General features: G+C 39.4%; 1 protein-coding gene across 6 annotated transcripts in view; it reads right to left on the bottom strand.

Annotated features, from left to right (window-relative positions):
• Positions 1–23,359, bottom strand: part of uggt2 (UDP-glucose glycoprotein glucosyltransferase 2) — a 43,970-nt gene that overhangs the window by 6,818 nt on the left and 13,793 nt on the right. For 3 of the 6 annotated variants that reach the window (XR_014271817.1, XM_082508189.1, XM_082508190.1), the window contains exons 20-33: positions 23,246–23,344; positions 21,917–22,011; positions 21,178–21,387; positions 18,738–18,869; positions 17,187–17,317; positions 16,755–16,850; positions 16,449–16,551; positions 12,652–12,731; positions 10,065–10,254; positions 9,782–9,940; positions 9,563–9,648; positions 6,958–7,042; positions 5,933–6,015; positions 5,589–5,612 (exon numbers count right to left, since the gene is read on the bottom strand). Coding sequence is in view for 5 of the 6 variants with exons in the window: in XM_082508189.1 (XP_082364315.1) it covers positions 5,589–5,612; positions 5,933–6,015; positions 6,958–7,042; positions 9,563–9,648; positions 9,782–9,940; positions 10,065–10,254; positions 12,652–12,731; positions 16,449–16,551; positions 16,755–16,850; positions 17,187–17,317; positions 18,738–18,869; positions 21,178–21,387; positions 21,917–22,011; positions 23,246–23,344 (1,573 nt within the window). In the remaining variant the exon portion in view is untranslated. The remainder of the gene's footprint in view (positions 1–5,588; positions 5,613–5,932; positions 6,016–6,957; positions 7,043–9,562; positions 9,649–9,781; positions 9,941–10,064; positions 10,255–12,651; positions 12,732–16,448; positions 16,552–16,754; positions 16,851–17,186; positions 17,318–18,737; positions 18,870–21,177; positions 21,388–21,916; positions 22,012–23,245; positions 23,345–23,359) is intronic. The other 3 variants (XM_082508191.1, XM_082508192.1, XM_082508193.1) reach the window with 3 other exon arrangements.

Below are 23,359 nucleotides of genomic sequence, written 5' to 3'. Positions count from 1 at the left end.
AAGTCTGTGGCAGCTTTTCCTGAGGAGAGACTTCCAAAGAAACATGCAGACTTATCTATAGTAGCTCTTTTAATTATTTTTTTGTAAACATGTTTCCATTGCTTCCAGATTTGATTGAAATTATGATCCTCACAGTTTATTTAAACCTTTATGCTGTTGCTTTCTACAGATTCATTTCATAATTAAAACTGGGATGGTTCAGGTGCAATTATATCAGACCCCTTTTTAAAGAATTATCCACATGGCCGTTGCCCTACTACCCTGTGTGGCTGGATGAAGAATGGCCCTGAAGGAATACCATGATTACAACTGAATGATTTAAATGACTTAAATATTTTTATTTTTTTAAGAAATGGAAATTGAACTGAATCAGCCTAGTATGGGAATGAGTACTCTATTAGTTGCATAGCAGATGAAAAAAAACTGTATTGTTTGTTGGACACAGGTCTCTCTTGTAAATGAGAAACTGAGACTACCTGTATAAATAAAGGTTATATAATTTAATTAATTAAAAAAATAAATCAACAGTGTTTTAGAAAAAAAGACTAGTAGCTTTTCAAACGTGAAGACAGAAGATTGGAGTGATTTTGTAGAGTAATGTGGAACACACGTATGAAGATAATGCCAAGCAAGTCAGCACATTACCTTTCAGACAAATGTTAGCTTTTTAATTAACTTAAATGTAAAAGAACAGATAAAAATCGACGAGCTAAAATATTTATATGCTGAGATAAGGGCACAAATGCAGGAAAAATCCAAAGTAAGGACACTCTCCACACTTGGGAATGCATCAACATACCCTAACCGCTACTAAAGAGCAATGGTTCATGATGCAAGGCACATTTAGCGGACAGAAATCAGGACTTGTGCTGGAGGGTAGATGAGTCTGCAGTCAAACTGTGTCCTTGTCTGTAATAGACTGCTGATGAGGGAAGGAGTGTCTCTCCCACACTCAATCACAACCACAACCTCAGCCCCCAGGCTTCAGGAAGACACCAGTGAGTGAGAGGGAGGTGTGAAGGGAGGGGAGGGAGAATACAGTTTGTCCCTGCATGTCCTCTAAAACCAACTCTTTCAGGCACATCTTACCGATAAGAAAGATATACCCACAAAACACAAACTCAGCGATGGCCCTTTATTTACTTATTTTAAATCTGTAGTTCTGAAAATAATGTGCCTGCAGTCCTCTTCAAGATAAAGTATGACTCTTGATAGTTGAACAGTTGGCTTCTGGGTAGTCACCACACATCGGTGGGATCTGGGGAAGCCGACTGCCTGCCATGACTAAGCCAGGCATTATGAAGGGCCTCCAGCACAACAACAGGGTTCCCAAGATAAGCAGCTTTGGAGGGTCAGGTGAGAACCTGTTTGGCTGACTCACCCAAGATAATCTGGATCTCTGGAAGGGTCCACAGAGCTCTGTATAAATCCTGAGCTGTGGACAACACCAACTGGACAAAGCTCTACTTCTGTTTGCCCTCTGCCTATTTAGATTGAACAGGGTGTTTTGACATTTACCGAGTCATTCATTGCCCCCATTGTAACTACTAATACACCTATATACACGCGCAACACACCATGACAGGGTAAAAATAACATTCAGTTTCTCCATTATGGAGAATCAATACATTTGCCTTACTCAATCTCAGTATATACAGAGCAATATAAGATAACCTAATAACAAGGATTTCAGCAAATAAATACACGGAAAACACTTTCTATTCCGGCTATCTAGAATCAGTTTAGAAAAACAATGACACAAATGTGCTTTTTACAGCACCCTTCACCTAAAACCTGAACATCTCCCTCAGGTAACATCAGCGCTGCTCTCTCTCACACCCCATGTGGTCCACATGCTTGGTATTTCTAAGTGCAGCATAACAAACACTGCTAAGTTCCTCAGGCTGGGTAGAAACAATTACTTAATTTTTTCCATGCTAGAGACAAAGGGCAGAGGCAGCTAAATGACAAACTCAAAACGAAACAAAGAAAATACGCAAAAATGTGTGTGTGTGTGTGTGTGTGTGTGTGGGGGGGGGGGGGGGGGCATTTGGAATCAGTCCTGTTGTTGCTCTAAAGCAATGTTAGACTTAGTGATGCTTGCTGACATGAGTGCATCTCACTGTTTCTTTGGGAGATTGGGAAAATACATCGTCTTCAGCTTTTTACAATGAATCTCTTGAACTATTTTAAGGATATAAATGAGGTCATGCTTTAAGGTCACCGTTACCATTAAATCAACTATCTTTTGGTAAAATCACAAACTACAACGTCTTTGATGAAATCTTGGGATTTTAACTTTGTAATATCTGAGCTATCAAATAGCTGTCCTCAACTGCTTCTTGTTTGTGGGTCTGACTTCAGTAACTGAAAAGCTGTTCCACTGGGCTGAGACAGGTGACTGACCTGGCCATTAAAGAATATCCAATTTCTTTGCCTTAAGAAATTCTTGGGTTGCTTTTGTGGTGATAACAGTCATTACCAATTTATACTACAAAGTAGGGCTGCATGATTAATCGTTAGAAAATCGCGATCTCGATTCATACTTATGTGCGATCTCATTTCCAAATGACAACGATTTAAAAAAGAAAAAAAAAGACGACGACGACGATTGTACCGCATTTTGATCCGGGACGTAATCTGCATGAAAACAAGCGCTCACTCTTCCTGCTCAACAAATGAAAAGGGCGGAGCCTTATACCACGTGATACAGAAGCTGTGCCATGTGATGCTAAAATTAGCAGGGAAAAAACAACGGAGAGCACGTCAGGGATGACGAGAAAGTGACAGGAGAAAATCCGTCCCGGTCAACCACCCAAACATCAATAACGGGAACCTTATACAGCGCTTCCCTATAGACGTCGAACTCCCGCAGGCACAAAGAAATTACAGAGGCTATCACTTATCACCTGACCAAAGATATGGCTCCCATCAACACTGTGCAAAACGAGGGATTTAGAAAAATGATCAACACCCTAGACAAACACTACACAGTGCCGTCCCGCAACTATTTTTCTATTGTTGCACTACCTGCTCGATACACGCAGTGTCGAGCAACGGTGGAGACGGAATTTCAAGCAGTACAACATTTTGCAGCAACAACAAAACGTGAGACATTTGTTGTTTTTATGTTCAGTTTCAACTGTTACGAAGTTGATGTGCAGTTAATAAGTGCAATAAATATTTATATTGGAAAAGAAAATCGTGAGAGAATCGTGATCTCAATTCTAAGCCAAAAAATCGTGATTCTCATTTTATGCAAAATCGTGCAGCCCTACTACAAAGCAATGAGTGATAAGTTTTGCAGCAATTTGCTGAATCCAAGCAGAGAGTAGAGTCTGTACACTTTAGAATTCTATCATCATGCATAAACACTAGTGACTCTATTCCACTGGCAGCCACACATACTTATGCCAAAGCATTGCCTCCACCATGTTTGACAGATAATGTGGTATCTGGTGTTTGGCATGCTGCTTTCCTCCTTCTCCGTACTGTTCTGTTTCCTTCATCTGGCCTTCCTGCTCTTTAGCACAGCCAGTGGTTTACAACCTTCTTGTCAGGCCTCTGTATTTGCATTCATGAAGGTGTCTCTTGATTCTACTACTTGATTTGGTTAGATGTTGTGAAGATACTTTTCTCTCTGGACTTTCTATCAAGAGTTCTACTGAATAGCTAATAAATACAAGCTCAACACTTTGAATCAACTCCAGATTTTAAATTAAGTTTTGAATATTGTGATAAATGGCCTCACTTGACAGTTTAACTGCTCCTAAGTCGATTGCCCTCCAAAATGAAGTACTATGCATAAAAAAGCTTTAATTTTTAAACAGTTAATGCAAGATTTTTCCCATACCTCTTGAATGAATATAGAAGAACTGCACTTCAGTCACATCTTTATTTTATAATGGTGACGTATGAGGCAAGATTACAAAAGAAAAAAATAGTGTTACTATCCAAATAGTAAAGGACTCGACTGTTTATTGTTATAATGGTGGAAATTCACATTAAACATGTTTAAAAGTGTCAAATGACCACTTCAGTATGTGTACAATTAATTCATGTGAGCCAAAACTTGAGGCTTCACGCTGGCTCTTAATCCTCAGTTTCAGACAGTTGTTTTTTCTACTCTTTGCTCTGCAGGATGTTAATGAGAAGAGATATCCTCTCTTATGGACAACAGGCTTCTAACAGACTCGAGACTTGCCTGTCCTAGTTTTGAAAGGAGGAAAGAAAACACTCTCGTCTACAAATGCAACTGAATTTTAATTTTAGATATATACATTACAGCCACTTAAGGGAGATTTCCCCCCCTAGCAACCATCTTATTAAGCATTTTATGTAACATTTTAATGGCATGGGTATTGTCATTATTTAAATATAAGCCTATCATGAGATAATAAATGCAACTAAGTTAGAAATGGTCTTAAGAATCCATCCAGTTCAATTTGCTTCATTATTTAGCAGCAGTGATCCTTCTCCAAGCACCTCTGCCAGCACATCAAGGACATGCTAGATCATTTATTGGTACTTCAGTTATAACTCTGACTGCAAGTACTTTTTTATGGTAACATTTAGCTACACTTCATAATACAAAAACACCCCAGGATATAGGGCCCACAAATAATATCTAGACCTGATAAGCACTATACAATCCAATAGCAAATACAGCACACTACTGAATGTGAGGTTCCAGGCATAACAGATCCAGCACTGTGGCGAAGAAGTCCACTTAAGCAACAAAGCTGAAAAAACTTCCCCTCACTCCTATTGTCTTTCAGTAGGAGAGCTTCTCCACTCATTAATTCACTCTATTTTTAAGTATAGCAGCAGGTATAAGGTCATCACAAGATAAATCATTAATGAGTCTCATTTAGTCTGATGCTAGAGCACAAAAACTCAATAACAAAAGATCACAAACGATGACATCAGACAAGCTGTTTCTTTCTACCAAACTCTGTCAGGGTTTAACCACCTGCTTAAAGTGCACCAGCTGAACTTCAGTCCCCATATAACATCTTCTCCAGTGCTTCAATCAGAGGCTGAAGTAGGCTAAACATAGTGAAATACCATCCAACATGAAATATGAAAGCACTGGGTACTGCTCTTCTGCTCTGTTCCAGCAGACAGGTGACATACATATTCCCAGAACAAGGGGAAAAAAAATCAAGCTAAACACTCCTACTTTATGTTACTTATGTCAGCAAAACAGGATTTGTGATGAATCCCGTAGCACTGTTTATGACTATTATTTCTGATTCTGAACAATACAGCTTAATGCTGTGTGTGTGCAGATATATGCAAGTGAACACAATAAAAAAAAAGTTGACCTTACGCATGAATACAGGCTGCAAATTACCTCACGACTTGCTGAAATCGTAGAAAAAAAAATCATCACATGAATAAACAAATGCAAAAAAAAAGAAGAAAAAAATCCTTTCTACACTATTACCATTAGAATAGAATATCACGACTGATTCCCATTCATTACAATACTTATGAGAGCACTAAAAGCGACCAATAAACACTGCATGCTAATGAGTATGACGAGAGGTATTAGGTGTTAAATGGTTTGCAGCAAAACTGCCTACCTTTTCTCAAATGTGCTCCAAACACTTCACACAGCAAGCATTAAGTGAGGAGACAGGATCACACAGTTAGGAAGGATTTGGGAGGAAAACACACAAATGCACACACATACCTACAGAAGCACATATTTTTTGCAAGACTAGATCTTACAGCATAATATTGCAGTCTGGATCCAGGGGAGGAGTAAGATCTCCTGAAACCGCAATGTATAATTGACAAATGGAAGGCGCATCAGCACATCTATCAATCCATCAATGAGCTCACAGCTGTTACTGCCTGTCAGCTGGAGAAGGGCTTTAAACCTAAAGCCAACCAAATATAAGCTGTATTTGAAGAGATTACGCACCTTGCTATGGATTCCCATATGCCTTTGCTTTCACTAGCTTCACTTAAAAGATCTTCGCCAAGCTTGTCTGCCTTTTTCTGCACCTATAAATATAAAATACACAGAAAATAAAACAATACTGGAAAATATTTTAACATGGGTTATGTAAAATTGTTTTGACACCATTAATTTGTAATCAGTCAATCCTAGGCACATCTTAGAAAACTTCCAGCTCTAATTTCTTTATATTTGGTGAGAAAAATGAGAAATAGCTGCAGGGACTTAAAAAATGTGCATACATACATTGGAAATATTTGTACAATTTTAACAGGCTTGAAAGTCAATATTTGGCATGACCACCTTTATTCTTCAACACAGCGGGAACTCTCTCAGGCAAGCTTTCTTGTAATTTCTTTAAGTAGTCTTCAGGAATAGTTCTCCAAGCTCTTTGAAGGAAATTAAAAGCTCTTCTTTGTATGTTGGCTGTCTTTTTATTTTCCATTCTCTCTGAAGATGATCCCACACTGCTTCAATAAGACTCAGGGCTGTCAGGAGGCCAATCCATGACTGATAGTGTTCCACTGTGTTTTGCCCAGGTATGTTTTTACTTCATTGGCAGTGTGTTTGTTGCTCATTGTCATGCTGAGAAATGAAGCTGTTGCCAATCATATTCTTTCCAGATGGTACTGCGTGGTGGACCAAAACCAGACGGTACAACAACAGTGCCTTGAGGCAAACTGTTATTATGATTATGGGACCAGATGCATCTCTGTGATCCTGTCACTTTTTCTTTTTAATTCAATTGTCAAGTTTCCTCAACTTTTTTTAAGAGCACCCTGCTTAGACCATTTAAAAGTCTGACTCATTGGAAGCAAAATATAAAGAAGTAAGAGGTGGCTCAAGACTTTTGTCCAGTGTATTTTAGCTTGGATTGTGTTAAGTTGTCTTCACACCATTCATTTGTGATCCGTATATCATAGAAAACTGAAGAAAAGCATTTTCAGTGTGACATTTACAGTAGCACATCCAACAGGAAACACACTCACCCTGACTTTGATGATCTTACTATGGAAACTGTTCAGCACAACTATAACATCACCGGCATCTGCAGGTGAATCAGTTCCATCGTGCCTGAAAAAGTGGATAGAGAGTGAGAAAATGCTAATTGTTACTGAGAGTTTTAATACTTTTTTTATTTGTCAAACAATCTGCAGCTCACAGATATACATGTAAAGAATTTAGACTTTAACGTAGAAACAGACATACATTCATCAGCAGTCATAAGTCAAGTCTCTGTTAGGCAAATTAATAAACGTGTTTAAATAAGAACAATAAAATTAATGTTCCTAGGATTTAAATCCCTGTTTTTAACACTGCTACTGCAAATTGATCATTCAAGCTTATAATCTAGAAGTTTTGCTAAGCTGAAAAATGTGAAACTCAAATAGACAGAAATACATTTAAAGCATTTGTTTTTCGCTGATTTTGTGTTCAAAGAACATTAGAACACCAGAGCTAATATTTCAAGTAACGCAATCAGTCTAAGACCTGCAGTGTCTCTGTTGCAAACATTAAAGGGAAATACATGTGATCAGTGGCAGAGACTGCTTTACATGCTTCATCCATGGAAATAACACATGAAGGAGACAACAGCTGCTAATGGACCGACAGTGTGAGCACACACTTAAAAGCAAATAGTGGGACAGCTGCCAGGGTCACACTCTGACCATATTCATTACCCTCCATCATCATTAAGAATCACCTTACCATTATTTTACCCATCACTACTTCCCAGCCTTGCTCTATATACTCGTAGATTTAATGAGAAAGTCTGTGCAGTATTGATTCCGTAAAACAGCCTTTCAATGTAATTGTTTTAGGACTGATTTTCCCAGCACAGAATGTGTTTTGGCAGGCAGAATCTGCTGGGCCTAATGGTGAAACACCAGAGAGCAAACTTCAGGCGGAGATGAGCAATAGGCCATGATGCACTACAAGCCATTACAACCTCAATGCTTACTAAAGGCAAAAATCTAACCTTATCACTATGATAAATGCCCCTCTCTCATTGGAGCCAATGCACCCCTCCACCGCTCGTGCTCAAGTGCTTCTTGTATTTTGCCCCTTCTGCTGTCAACGGTGCAAGTCAGTCTTTAGGGCTTGTTTTAGAAAGCACGAGAGATCAATCTGTATCCCTGCTCTGAGAAGAGGAGAGCTGGCCATCTCATTCATCGCTGTCAGAGCGAGGTGTCTTGGCAGCACGGGTGGAAGAGGAAAATTCACACTCTGGGACTGGAGAGCGCAGACACTCCCACTAGGCTCTGATCGGCCACCTAACCAGAGCAGAGTGCCGCTAACCACAAGAATAATGACACTGCCAAGGTGAAAAATGACATCACCTCTTAGCTTCACCTGGAGGATTGGGGGATAAATCTTGGTTGTCTGAAATGATTCGAGAAGAACCGAGGGCTGTATGTGTCCTAAATCTTATGTGAGGATAGCCAGAGAGAAAAGTATCTGTGATTGTAGGGACATCTGGACCAGCGCACTAGAAATGCCCATACAGACTCGCATACACAGTTGGGATTACCACCACTTTGCTGTAAGGCAGTGCCGCTTTGTTATGTTACGAAGTAAAAAGAGGTTCCCTTGAAAAAAGAAGAATTTGATTTATTTTAGATCAAACTGAAAAGTTCAAAAAGCACATTTCAAGTGCAGAATTCAAAGAGTGCAAGGACTGAAAAAGCTGCATTTGCTAGATATTTATCCAACAAACCAAAGCAAAGTAATGTTTTTATTTATCCAGGAAAATTAGACAACCACAGCTCGCTCACTTTAGTATGTGGAGCCTTTGACTCCTACGCCAACCCAACTAAAACACATTCTGCTGCTGATATTCTGTTGTCTGAGGTAGATGCCATGGCAGGTGACCAGCTGAATCATCTCTCTACTCTGTCTTCTCTTTAATAGCAACCCTTTCCTCCTACCTGTCTCTCTCAGCTCAATGCTGAGCAGAACTCTGAGCACTCATCAAAACCTTGCATTGCTACAATGTCAGCAGTGGTCCACGTTGCCATAGTGATGGGTTTCATAGCTACCAGAATGAAATGGAGAGTTAGCTGAAAGCAACTTTGATGTTGAGCTATGGATAAAGGTGCCCAATAAACACGACTTATTTACTTAGATAACTTAGGTCTATCTAGAAATATCAGGACTTCCAAACAGCTTTCATGCTTGTGGCTCTGTACCCACCAGACAAGATAGGCATAGGATGTTTAGAAATTGTACAAATGAACATAAACACGAATAAATCTGGTCCTTTTTTCTTAGTTTTGTGAGTGAGATGTAGTTTGGGCTGAGCTGAGAACAGGTGACTGACTCTGCTATTGTCAAACAAATACTGCTCCACTGAACTTGCAGTAAGTTTTAAACCTGGTTTTAACCTTTACTCTCCAGTACTCTCCTTATTGTGGTAGACTACAATGACCTGCATTGTGGAGTGCAGCACGCAGTAGGATATTGTGAAGATTTATCATTCGTCACAAATAGGACCCTGGAATCATCTGGGCTTTTTTGAGAGCTCCTTTGACGGCATGTTGACTGTTACCTGCTTAACTGATGATGAAGAAATAAAAACAGAGAAGAACTCACGTTAGGATTTGATAGATTTCTTCTGATCTCCCTTTACGTAATCTTAGGATCCAGGCTCCAGGATTTGCTTTCAGCTGGAAGTATCCCTGTTTTGGTGGAAATGGCCTTAGTAATGGCAATTAAAATATGATTCATTCTCAATCCTAGTGCAAAGAAGCTATGCTTCTGGACTTAACACAGTGCAAGAAAATTTGGGTTGTAGTATAAAAGGTTGCTGACCAGGTTAGCCATGACAATGGTGTCATACATGAGTGGGTCTCGGCTCATGCCCAGCGTAAATTGAAGTCCACGAGGAGGCTGGCCAGTTGACAGGTCAAAGCAGTGGCCCTCTAGCAAGAGGTGCTCCAGTTCAAATTCTGCTGCCACAACCCTGTTCACCTGGAAAGAAAAAAACAAAAACAAATTACAGAGCACTAAAATAGATGGGGGGGAAGCACTTTGGCGCTACCTAAATGTGAGAATGATGAGATCACTGGGTAGTAATGAGTCAGCATTACAATACCTCCTGCAAATGGATGTTATCCAAGTCATACGGGCTCCGGACTGCCTGCACCATCCAGCTCTCAGGTGTGATCATATTAAGAGTGAGGAGCGGAGTTTCTGGGAGCTCCATGAAGCGGGCAACTGGCCCTGGAGACACGGTGTCATTGGCCAAGAAAATAACATCCGGCTCCAAAACAAAGCGGTAAAAACTGTGAAGACAAGCAAAATCAAGTTAAGGGCCATTCCATAAATTTCAGTTCAACAAAAAAATAAATAAACTGACCTCAAGATCAGCTTATTTTTTTCTGTACAAATATTTCAGCCTATTATGAGCATCTTGTAATTTCACAAGTCCTTTTTCCAAAACCTTTTAGTCCTCATAACTTAGTATATGAGACAGCTACATGGCATTTCCAAGCCTAAAAGTACAGCTCTGTTAAAACACACAACAAGATCTTTTTTTTTTTACACACACTCCAAGTGTCACAACCTAAAGCCAGAACAATTATCTATAAGTAAGTTTGAGCATAAATATCCTGAGATGTGCCATAGTTTCAAGATCAAAAATGAAACCAATTTAACGTCTACGACATCGAGTAACAGAATCAAGCACTGGTACCCTGGATGCTTTATCTGTTATTGAATAATTCACTAGATATGTTGAATAAGTGGCTGGTTAAAACAAGTTGCAGCATAGTAAAGGTTTACTTTTTTTAATCTACTTTTAGGTATCAAGGTAATTAAATATACTAGAGGTATTTAAGAGAAATGATTCAGAGTGGGTCAGGTGGGAAGGATTCACTGATTATCATTGGATGACCTATAATATGCAACAAATAAAAGACCGAACCTTTTTCCACTGGACCGAGATAAAAATTCCATCCAAAAACTCATTGTCCTCTTCAGCAAGCACTGAAATGATGACATGTTGTGCAATAGTCTTCTTTCTGTGACACGAGAGATGGGCCCTGTTGTGACAGCTGGGTATATACAATTTCTTCAAAGTGAGGAATCTAATTCTATTACTGCCAGTGTTCCTGCTCAACCAATAACAGAACTACGTGCTGCACTCTGTGTACCTGGAAACTTCTCTTTCTCCATCATTACAATTGGTGCAGAGGCTAGCTCCAGGCTAATCTTTATGCTAATTGTTTTTCTTCAGTGTGCCCTCTGACACAGAAGACTTGTAATGAGTGTAAATAACGTGGCAGATAAACATTACCAATGCTAATTCTTTTAATTCGCAATGCCTATAACACATTTCTTATTTAGAATGAGAATTCTCAGAAGTTATTACCAACTACAGCAGCAATGTGGTGACTCCAGGGTGAGATGGGAGCAGTAGAGAAAGTTAAAGTTAAGGAGGTAAAACCAAGCACACTACAAGAAACACAGAGTGCTCATTTGATTGGTTCCAATTTGTGAGATGGCCAATTCCCCACAAGACGAAAAGTGAGAGAAAGAAGATGAGCAGCCCTGTGGTCACTGCGGCAGTCTCACTGCTATGAGAAGTACACTACTGACTAAAATGAATCCAGTGACATAGAGCAGGATTCATGTGTTCCCACCATCAGCAGTATCTCCAGGGGCGAGCTGTAAGATTACCAAGCCTGTGGCTCTAAAAAGTAAAATGAAGTAGATACTTTGCGTTAAAAAAAAGATTAAAAAATAAATAAATAATAGTATAAAATTAGTCCACTTTCAGATTTTTCTAGCGAGAGTATTTAATGATATATAATATTTTAGGACATTTCTTTCTTAAAAGGGTACTGTTTCCACAAACCACAGATCTCCAGCAACGCCAACAACAATGTGTGGCTGGGTGATCCTGTTTGTTGTTTTTTAGAGTCTGTCCTTCACCCATGAGCTCACATTTAGTCAGGCAGAAAGTGAAAATTGCATATAAAGAAAGCAAAACACAAAACACCTTTCCCACAAAGGTAAATACTATGATACATGTCTTTGTTGTTATATGCTGAACTATTAGAGGATTAATACTGCAGGTTGATTGTAGACATTTAGTTTACTTAGATCATATAATGTACTTTTATTGGCTACTTGATATAAATGTAGCAAGTCGTCAGTTACATCAAATACAGGCAAGTTGTCAGTTGGGAGGATATGGAGTGGATGGGTTGAAGAGAGTAGATGTGCCAGTGACTTGTGGAGGGACATATCCTTAATTATACTGGTACTATGTCTGGTCAATTCAAGTCATTATGAAAATCTTCCCTGGAAAGTGAAGATTTAATTCTTGAAGGATTTTTGGCTTTGGTCATCTTTCTTTTTCACAAAAATAAATAAATAAAAGCCCACACCACATCTGAGCTGAATGCTGATGAACAGTTTCAACCTTTAATTTGCTTTTTTTTTTTATTACTACTATTGTTTTCACTGCATGGTTTGAACTGCAACAATGAAGGTTGTAAGCAATTTGCCCAGAGATGCAAGTGGAGGCCCAAAGCAATAAGGTACTATTATTAAGCAGATTGCATCTGTGCAGTATAAAGGACGGGCCAAGTTAGAGATGCTAAGTCTGCAGCAGTAAGAGGATACACAAACAAGCCAAACAGGAAAATTTAATTACTGTTGGAGCTAGATCTTACCTCTTGAGAGGCATCTCAGATAACTTGGCCCTGCAGTTCATAAACACCTGCAGTCTCACATTGACCACTTGACTGAGCACCTGCAGGATTCACAGAAAATATGACCCAGTTAAAAATCAAGAAACAAGTACAACTTAAAGTGGCTGAAATGTGTTAAAACACACGTGAGCCGTTTTCTTACTAGTTACTTATTATATTGAACTTTTAAAAGTTCTTCAATGGGAAAGCATAGATATCCTTACATACGTTTCAAAAATTATTTTTTCAGTTAAAGAAAAATATCTTATATAATTATATCTATAAAAAATATTATATTAAATATAGTACAATTGCATTTGCAAGATATGAAAGTTTGAGTAAATCTCAGTTCAATTACAATGCAATGATTTTCAAGTCAACTGAAAATAATACAAAGATGAATACAAACTTTTCTCAAGTTCAGTATCTGACATGTTGTATTTGTACTACAGTGCTGTGAAAAAGTATCTGTCCCCTTACTCATTTCTTTCTTTTTTTTAAAATATTAGACAAAGACACCCAGGGTTAGTTTAAAATGCAATTTTACATTTATTTAGGGAAAAGGGTGGAGGTCATTTCTTTTTTCCACACAGAGCCAGGTAGGTTTGGATAGCTTTTTCCCTTTAATAAATTATATTACTTAGATATTTTAAGCAAATATAAAATGCAGTTTTTTAAATGACGATCATTTCATTCATTAACATTACAATTTGTGAATATCAAATACATAAATGTGACAAATAGACAATAAAATAAGAAAGGGGGCAAATACATTTTCATCCATCCAACCATCCTTCCGTCCGTCCATCCATTTTCTATTGCTTATCCAGGGCCAGGTCCCAGGCACAGCAGTTAGAGAATTACAGAAGTCCAGACATCCCTATTCCCACCTGTCCCCTACTCATCCAGGTGCATTCCCAAGAAGAGACATAATCTCTCCAGCGAGTCCTGGGTCTACTTAGGGCCTTCTCCTGGTAGGACATTTCTTAAACACTTCATCGGGTACCAAATCCTCAACTGGCTCCTTTTGACGTGGAGAAAGAGCAGCTCTACTCTCAGTCCCTCACGAAAGAATTAATCTTTCCCCTGTCTACAAGAGCACAACCACCCTTCAGAGAAAATTCATTCCTACTGCTTGTGTCCATGATTTAATTCTTTCAGTCATTACCCAGAGCCTATGAACATAGGTAAGGGTAAGAATGTAAGAATGTAGATCAACCCATAAATTGACTACTTCGCTTTTACACTCAGCTCTCCCTTCACTACAAGTGATCACAAAGGATTGATACAGCATTCGCATCACTGTAGATACTGCACCAATCCATCTGTCAGTCTCCCACTCCCACTCCCCTCTTTCCTCACTCATGAACAAGACCCCGAAATACTTCATCTCCTCCACTTGGAGCAGCAACTCGTCTCTGATGTGGAGTAGGCACTTCACCCTTTTCCTTCTGAGAACCATTGTCTCAGACTTGGAAGAGCTAATTCTCATTCCCAATGCGTCACACTGTGCTGTGCACTGCTACAGTGCGAGCTGTAGGCCACCACCAGCCAACAGCACCACGTAATTTTCCCCTCCATTAATCGGCACCTACGAGGTTCCTGTATGTTATGTTGTGTGTGTGTGTGTGTGTGTGTGTGTGTGTGTGTGTGTGTGTGTGTGTGTGTGTGTGTGTGTGTGTGGAGGGAGGGGGCTTAGGCTTGGTGCAGCCCGAAGAGATGACCTGGGTCCGCCCTTCTGTGGGCTCACCACCTGCAGGACCCATAATAGGGATCAGGTGTATTGTGCATTGTGTGTTAATAAGTAAATGGACTGATTCTTATATAGCGCTTTTCTACTCTCCCGGCAGTGTTGGGGAGTAACGGAATACATGTACCGCCGTTACGTATTTAAAATACAAAATATGAGTAACTGTATTCCGTTACAGTTACCGTTTAAAAAGGTGGTATTCAGAATACAGTTACTTTGTTGAAATAAATGGATTACACGGCGGTACTTTCCTGTTTCATTTTGTCGCGGGTCAGGACTGTTTCGGTTTTGTTTGACAGCTACGTTCTGATGTTCCAGGCGGCAGCGTTACGGTTGCCATGGTTACAGGGCGACGCTCTCTCTCTCTCTGCGACTGTGTGTTTCCTGGGTGAGAGAGCGCCTTTTCGTTGTTGTTGTTGTTGTTGTGCTAAGCTAACAGGCAGAATGCTACAAGCATAGCTCTAAAGAATGTAGCATCATGGGCAGTGTAGTCCGTGTTGCAGGGAGAATGGACTGCCATACCCGTTATGGGTCTGTGAGCGCGAGGAGGGAGAAAAAGGGGAGTGGAAAGGTACGAGTTGTCATCGAGGAAAAACGGGAGCTGGAAGCATGTAAATATAATAATAACCACTGCAGCCAAGAAGAGTGCCTGACGAGCCCAGTTGTAAGTAAGCTATTAAGACTCGACTGTACACCGTGTTCGTGTTTTCCTCCGAAAACAATAAGTTCCGTTGGAGCAGCCTTTCAACGCCTCTCTCTGTCTCTCGCCAGAAAAGTTGACCCACACAACAAAGTAAAGCTATTTTTCGGCTACGAGCCGACAGGGACCCCGCCGTATTAGTCAGAGGTCCCTTTACTACAGTTCGGAGTCGCGGACCTTCAGTAATAGTAATAAATCACACAGCAATAGTACATTCACGTTGTTGTAAAAAGCATGATAATATATTAAGTAATCCAAAGTATTCAGAATACGTTACTGTCATTGAGTAACGTAACGGAATACGTTACAGAATACATTTTGGGGCATGTATTCTGTATTCTGTAATAGAATACATTTTAAAAGTAACCTTCCCAACACTGTCTCCCGGAGTACTCAAAGCGCAGTATACAACATGCCTCATTCACCCATTCACACCTACTCATACAAGCACTTCTAGACTCAAGTGCAAACTAACCAACATTCACACACATTCACACTCCGAAGAACGCATCGGAGGGCAACTTGGGGTTAGTATCTTGGATATTTGGTATGCAGACTGGGGAAGCCAAGGATCAAACCACCAACCTTCCAATCAGTAGCTGATCTGCTCTACCACCAAAGCCACAGCCACCCAAGTGGCAGTAAGGGGCGGAGGCCCTGATGGTACAATCCCCTGATGGTCCTGAGTTCGATTCCACCACCTGTCCGGGGTCTTTCTGTCTATAGTTTGCATGTTCTCCCCATGTTTGCGTGGGTTCTCTCCGGGCACTCGTGCTTCCTCCCACAGTCCATAGACATGCAGTTAGTGGGGTTAGCTTAACTGGTAATTCTAAATTGCCCATGTGAATGTGAGTACAAATAGCTGTATGTGTTTATGTTTTAGCCCCGCGACAGACTGGCAGACTATACCCTCCCTCTCACCCTATGGTAGCTGAGTAGCTGCCATAGGGTTCCAGCTCCAGCAACCCTGACAAGGATAAGCGGAACAGAATGGATGGCTGGATGGATGTTGTGAAAACTTTCTGGCCAAATTAATTAATGTATATGCCACATACACATTTTCTTTGTCATTTTTTTCCAATAATTCCAATAAACAAATAATTATTGTATTTAAAGTAAAGTCTATAAAAGAATATAAAGACTAAAATGGATCCCAGTATGATCCTGAAAATGACACAGTCTATCATATTTTTTTTACCTCAGCAATCTGCATGTCTTTCTACCCTTCCTACATTGAAAGTGATTTTAGGTGTGATTTTATAAGTTCTTCCTATATCAGAAAATGATAAAGAATAATGGGGAAAAATATAAAAATGCACTACAGCTTACAGTCAGAAGGGAGGAAATCTTCTGTGCTTCTCTTGTGAGGGGGTCAACGATTGCCACAACATCATAGAACACCTCGTTCTCACGTGGAGAGAGATGAAGCACGCTGAGGAACAAAAAAAGCACACCAGAGCGAATTCAACAAACAACGTCATACAATCCTTAATCAGCAGAACTGCAAATCAAAAGACTTGCAGCTTGGCACTCCTTGAAATGATGGCATTGCAATTTTCAGGCCCATTACAAAAAAAGGAGCATGAATACTTTCCAATGAGACTACAGATCCCAAAGGGGAAAAAGAAATCCCACCTGTGGGTGTCTTTGATAAAGTGGACATCTCTTCTGACTTCTCCTTTGGGGGCTGCAGTTAGCAGGGCATCAACTTTCATAACTAAGTCACTGGCACTGAGGGGGAAAAAATCAGTTTGTCATTTTCTTTAAAGCATTTGTGTTAGTGAAGATGTTAACCAGCCCTTGCGCAATATAATATCAAGCTTTAAATAGGCAGAGTCACGCCTTAATCAGGCTACTGTACCTTAAAACTGAGAAAGTGACATTTCTTCATGACAGAATACTTTCAAACATTTGATACATGAGGAAAAAAGAAAATCCTACACTAACAGATAATTCTAGACAAACTTAATGCAAAGGTGACACAGAGGGAACGCTTAAACAGATGCACACATTTCTATCACAGACACTTAAAAGAGACAAGTAGGCCAAAAAGAAATACAAACATACTGCTTTGGCTTCATTCCCATCTGTTTAACTCTGGCTTTGACTTTCTCTGCAGAACCGCTCAGAGTAATCTTTTCCAGCAAGTGGAAATCCTCCACAGTGAATTCTTCCTGCTCTTCAAACGGACCAAGGATCTAACATGAGGAAAATAACACAGTCAGAACACGACTTTTCCCATTCTTATCTCACCATGTATTATGTACAACTTTCCCAGGGGATGTTAAATGTAATGTGATTGTGACACAGTGTTTTATCCACTTAAAGTCACGGTATTCAGTGAGGCTGCCTGGTTTTTCTATTCTGGGAGAAGAGCCCTACCACTGCAGCAGAGCAAAGTAAGATAATATTAATTGTTACTGCCATCACAGAGACTGGCCTCTTTATCCGTGGTTGTCAGCATTGCTGTTGCTGAGACATCAGTCACCAGCTCTGTACACACGTACAGTGAGCACGTGCGCACACACACACACACACACACACACACACACACACACACACACACACACACACACACACAGCCGTGCCTGCCACTTGTGACCTTTGAGAAATAGACATGCTGATATGACAGTGCTAAGAAAGCACTCTGAAAACACTAGAGGGAAAAATCCTCCAAAAGTGCAGCTGCATGGAGAATCTTTCTCTGCTGTAGCAAACAACACCACCAGTGCTTCTTGTCACTGGCAATAAAATGTTTTCTATTCAAGAGAAGCCATCTAAAGAATCAGCTGCCTGTCAAAGTAACTATTTTTCAAGTCACAAGGAAATTGGTAGTTGGTGAGTCTCAAGTCAAAAACCTTATCCCAGTGAAACTTCTTACAAGAAGAAGTCATCTTCTAGATCATTAGTTGCCAAGTTACTGTCACACTTAATTTTGAACAGGGCAATAGTTTCATTAAGTTAGTCGTATACTGAAATTAAACATCTAAAACAGTTTAATACATTTTCAAAGCTGGATGTGTTACTTTTAAAGAACAGAAGTAGATATTAATCATGTGATTAATTTTGTGTGATTTTCTAACAATACTTTTGTACTGCTTATTAATTTCCCGTGGTTTTCGGAATCTGTACAAGCTGCATTACTACATTAAGGGAGAGAAGCTTTGAGTTAAAATGAGTTGAACTGTGGCTGGCTACTTGTTCAGACTGTGATCACACACAGTTTATTTATTTATTGTGTTTCCGATTAGAATATTAGGAAGTTGCTTATGCACAGAAAATATGACACTATTGCAAACATTTGCTTCCTCCGTGTGTAGCATGACTGCAGGGCTTTTCCTGCTTATGAAATTTTCGAGCACCAAAGAGCTTTGGTTTTTGCCCAGAGAAAAATCACCAGGACTGAGTTTTTATGTAGGTGGGGTTACTTTTACTCATGAGCCTTTACCCATATGCCAAAAAATAACAGCAGAAGCTACACAGCCATAAGTATATGTGTTCACTCATTAGTGGCGTGGTTCTTTTAGACCGAGGAAAAACCCTGGATTTTCTGCCATTGATCTGATTGACTGCATCCATTGTCAGTTTTTAACTATGCATAAGCTGGAGCCCACTCACCCTCCCATTGCTGATCACTGCACGCTGTCCAGGATTGAGTTTCAGTACGTCTTGACAGAATAACTGCTGAGTGCGGATAAAATCAACTTCAAGGGTGTTGAATTTTTTCTCAAAGGCATCCATATCCATGCCCTACAGCAGAAAAACAAAAGTTTGTTTACAATGTCAGATAAATTGATTGCATCGCTGGCTGGCTAAGAATATGTGATGTAATCCATAGTTTGTGGTCAACTGAAATATCCAATAACGCAGCTGAAAGACATTTCTCTCATTTCAGCCTGTCCAAAAATATAAAGAGTGATGCATTGACATAAAAATGATGTATGTGAGACAAAAAAAATAAAAATTATTCACAGAATCATTGATGCCTCGCATCAGCACAATCACTGCAGTTTTCAAACATAAAATATTTCAGCCAGACCTGTCAGAAATGCACATGTGTGAAAATGAGATTAATCAATTTGTAATTAATATAACAAACTCCTAATTAAACCCCTGCCAGTTTTGTCTATAACAAATTAGGTTTGGGAGTGTGGAGGGTTTGTGGAGTCAGGTTATTAGTTTCTCCAACATTTCTCTCCTCAGGAGAACAGGTGAAATACCAATAATGTCAGCACAATCCAGTCAGCAAGTCTGTCTGGCAGCCAATAATAAACTCATATCCCTTGGCTTTGGGTCTCAAGTCACACTGCTACATCCTACCTATCACCCCATCTCTATTTCCAGCCTATTCTCTCCCAATTGTGAAAGGCTAGTATAACTGAGGGGAACTTCATTATAGTAGGTCCTAAATAAAAAACAAACAAACTACACAATCTACTGCATAACTGATGGTGAATATACTCCATCAGCTGATTTGTTGATTAGTGGCTGAGAATTTGCTTGCGTATGCACAGTCCTTTGTGGGTGGTTACTGCGCATTACAGCATGAAGACGGGAGAATGATTTAGTTCTGCCTTAAAGCAGCAGTGATGGTCAGGCTTGGCTGAAAACATGTGGATCACATAACCAGAAGCTGTGAGCAGTTGGCTATTTATCAGCTTCGGGAGACCATGTTTACACCAGCACATTTTAGTTAAAGATTCATAGCGTGTTGCAGTCTTTCAATGGCCTCAGTGACATTTCAAGTGGAACTGACAGTGAGCAGGCTGTTTGCCTGGGTGTCCAAGGAGTGTGGAGTATCATGCGTGCTGTAAATGCATTCCGTGAGTTGATGTTGAGGAGAGAGATAAGAGAATGGGCTCATCAATCACTATTTTCCTGACTGCGCACTTTTTCTCCTTTTACCTCCATTAAACCATTTACCTAATCAAATATATTATTAAATACTTATCAGTTATATCAGAGCAAAGCAACTTTCTTACCAAGTGATGCACTTGGTATGAAACTGAAGTTTTTTCTTTGGACAAGTAAACTTTGATAAGGTAGCCATGCACAAGATTCAAGTTAATCTAACTTTTGTGTGTCTAAAATAGATAGCGTTCCAACAGTTTTAACTGCTGTCTACTTTATAAATGCACACGGATTGCCAGCATCTTGCCATCAATCTGAATAAGTCTTTGTCAATGACTCAACTCAATTCAGGTCATATTCTTGTTATATTCCTATAGAACAGGAAGGGTGCTGAACACAAATGTAATAGTTATATGTAATAGTTAACAGGCAGCAAAAGATATATAGATATACAATTTTCAACAATTTATCACAATTATTCCCAGGTTTATTATCAGAGATAGATTGTATGAAACTGCCAATTTGATCCCAGTCGATCACAGACTGATATCCGACTGACTCCATCTTATGCCAAGATTTATGGCCGGTTTTAATGACAGCGTTCCTATGCTTGACAATCTTATTGTGCAACAAAAAAATAACTGCAATAACTTTATCTTACAGAATAAAATAAATATTTGACAAAGATTAACTTTGAGGACATAGTTTCCAGTTAAAAAAGGTGACAAATTAAAATGTGCGTTATTGGAGCACTGATAATATTGGAAAATGTTATAAATCACAATATCATATTGTGGGTGAAATATTGCGATAATATAATATCACATGGTGTCTGGTGATTCCCATCTCTACTAAACATCAGCATGAATATAACGCATCCAAAATATATAGATGGGTGGACTGTTGGCAGCTATACATCTAATCTATGTCTAAATTTGGAAATAGTTGGATTAAAACAAACACCTATTTGATCAAATAAAAACTCAAAGTAAAAAAAAAAGGAGCAGTGAAAAAAACAAGCTCTTATATTAGATTTTCCTCTTTCAAGGTTTGCTACCTTCAAGGTAAAAGTCAAATCATGTGGTTACAATATGATTTAAAGTAGTGATTCTAATATAAAAGAATATATATATATAAAGTCCAAACAAAATATGTGTAGTCTGAAAAGAAAAGAAAAGAAAAGAGCATTCCTTAATCCCCTCTTTACCTGCATCAGTAAGTCTTTCATCTTGGTCCCCTGCTGGAGGAGCTGGCTGCTCTCCTCTTTTAGGAGTTTATGCACAAACTCTGCCGCAGCCTTATTCTTCTGGGTGAGGAGAGAGGCCCAGATAGCCCTGTACAGCACAGTGTTATCGTCGTAGGGTTTTTCACTGGGGTTATCTATCACCCCCACACGCACTCCAGGACTGGCCTTCTGCTTGCACACACACGCGCACACACATATAAACATAACGGCACTATAATTCACAGTAATAGCAGACATGCTCATATATCCAGCTACCACATATGTCACTGATGAAGAGCTCTCAAAAAATAGTGCTTTAAAGTAAAGATCTCACCTTTTCAACCTAATCTACTACTAATGATCTCTAAATGACAAAAAGAACATTTGCTTTATTACGTTATTCATCTGTAGAATATCACCACAACATATTTCAGTTAAGACGAATCTACACTGATGATTTTTTGTGAGAGCACACAGCAGAAAATGACATTTTAATTATAGTTTTTGTTATGAACCTGCCATGATAATCACCACCAAAACCATTTCAGAGTTCTGCATCCCTTCCACTTCTATTTGATTTTTTTTAGTGCACAAGTTTTGTTGCTTTAAGGATAAGTTAGAGTATTAGATTTATCTGTTACGCCTTCTAAGACGTCCTGTGTACATCCTAAATGATAACATAAATTAAAGAAGTGAAAAGAACAGTATTGATTTTACTTACCAGGTGTTTCAGAGCACTGAGCAAGAGTTTTCGTCCTAACACCTTCTGAAAATCCCCAACTACCCACAGAGTTACAGGAGTCATCCCATCCTCATCTGAGGTAAAAGAGTAAAATCTTTATAGAATAATGTGTACAATACAAATAAGAGCCATTACTGCCATTACTGTAAACCATTCTAAACTCAGACTCTACTTTATATTCTTTAGCTTTCTAATCGTAAGTCTCCTGTTATCCCCAAGAGCAGTCTATTTTGGTTGTTTCTAGTGTCCTGTTCTTCCCTGTTCTTCAGCTGCAGCAGTCTGTTCTCTCTTCGAGTGTAAGGTGTAGCAGCTTCAACCATGTCTGACTCTTCTTCTTCACAAGTTGTTTTGCTCACAGAAGTGTCGCAGATTTTTTGTTTGTTTTGTTTTTGTACCACTAGGGACTGTTTTTCATTAAATCCCAGGAGAACAGCGGGTTTTTTGTTTTTTTCATTTTTAGATATTCCGATTTGGCACCAACTAAAGGCACTTAGATCCCATGTGTTTCTCATTCTAATGTTTGGTTAACATAACATTTTGGCCACGTTTGTGCGCTTTTATGTACTGAGGTGCAGCATTAATGGGATAGTATGCAGGTGCAGCTGATTAGTTAGCCACAGCAAGTATAATCACTTCACCAGTAGAGGACAAATTTATTTATGAAGAATTCAATCTCTCAATGTTGACCTAAATGTTTACACAGCTTTCAAAGACAGTGTCTTGTAAAAGGTCCTACTCTGTCTATACACTGATAATCACATGACATTGAGAGGGGAATGAAATGTAGTTATTATAGTGAATGTTTAGTTTGTGTCAGAGGTGAGAGAGACTAAGACATCTGTCACATATTATAGAAGAACCTTGCCACCTGTCATGGTTATATTCCCGCCCCGGCCAGTCAGCCAGTCCTTCAGAAAAGCAGGCAGTTGGCCCGACAGCTACTCCACAGAGAGAGAATGGCAATCAGCCTCCTCTGAAACACTGCAGCTAGACTCTGGGCCCGAGCAGCGAAATGCAGCTCTGATGACCATTTAGACTGCTGGCCAAAAGCCAGTCAGAAGACCCAGCAATGATTTTGCTGGAGGCACAGCCTGCCAGCCCTAATAAAACCCAGTTTCATATTTCCATACATCAGCAAAGCAGTGTGGGATTCAATTTGTTTATAACAAAAATGCTAATTTTACAGATACACCTTATATTAATGTAGAGTAGTTATTCCAGTTTATACAGCATTATGTTTCTAAATATGAGATTTCATCTGAAATAGTGTTTACTGGGAAAGCAAACCAAAAAGAAGTGACTTCTTACCACTATTTGTGAAGTACTTCATTCTCTTAGCAATCACTGCCGTTTTGTCTCTGGTGTCCACATAAGAAAACATATATGTGTCTTCCCAATCATCTGCAACTGCATATAAAGGAA

This window comes from Aulonocara stuartgranti, assembly GCF_965226115.1.
Source record: "Aulonocara stuartgranti genome assembly, chromosome: 16".
NCBI classification, from domain to species: Eukaryota; Metazoa; Chordata; class Actinopteri; order Cichliformes; family Cichlidae; genus Aulonocara; species Aulonocara stuartgranti.
This window is presented reverse-complemented; position numbering and strand designations above follow the sequence as displayed.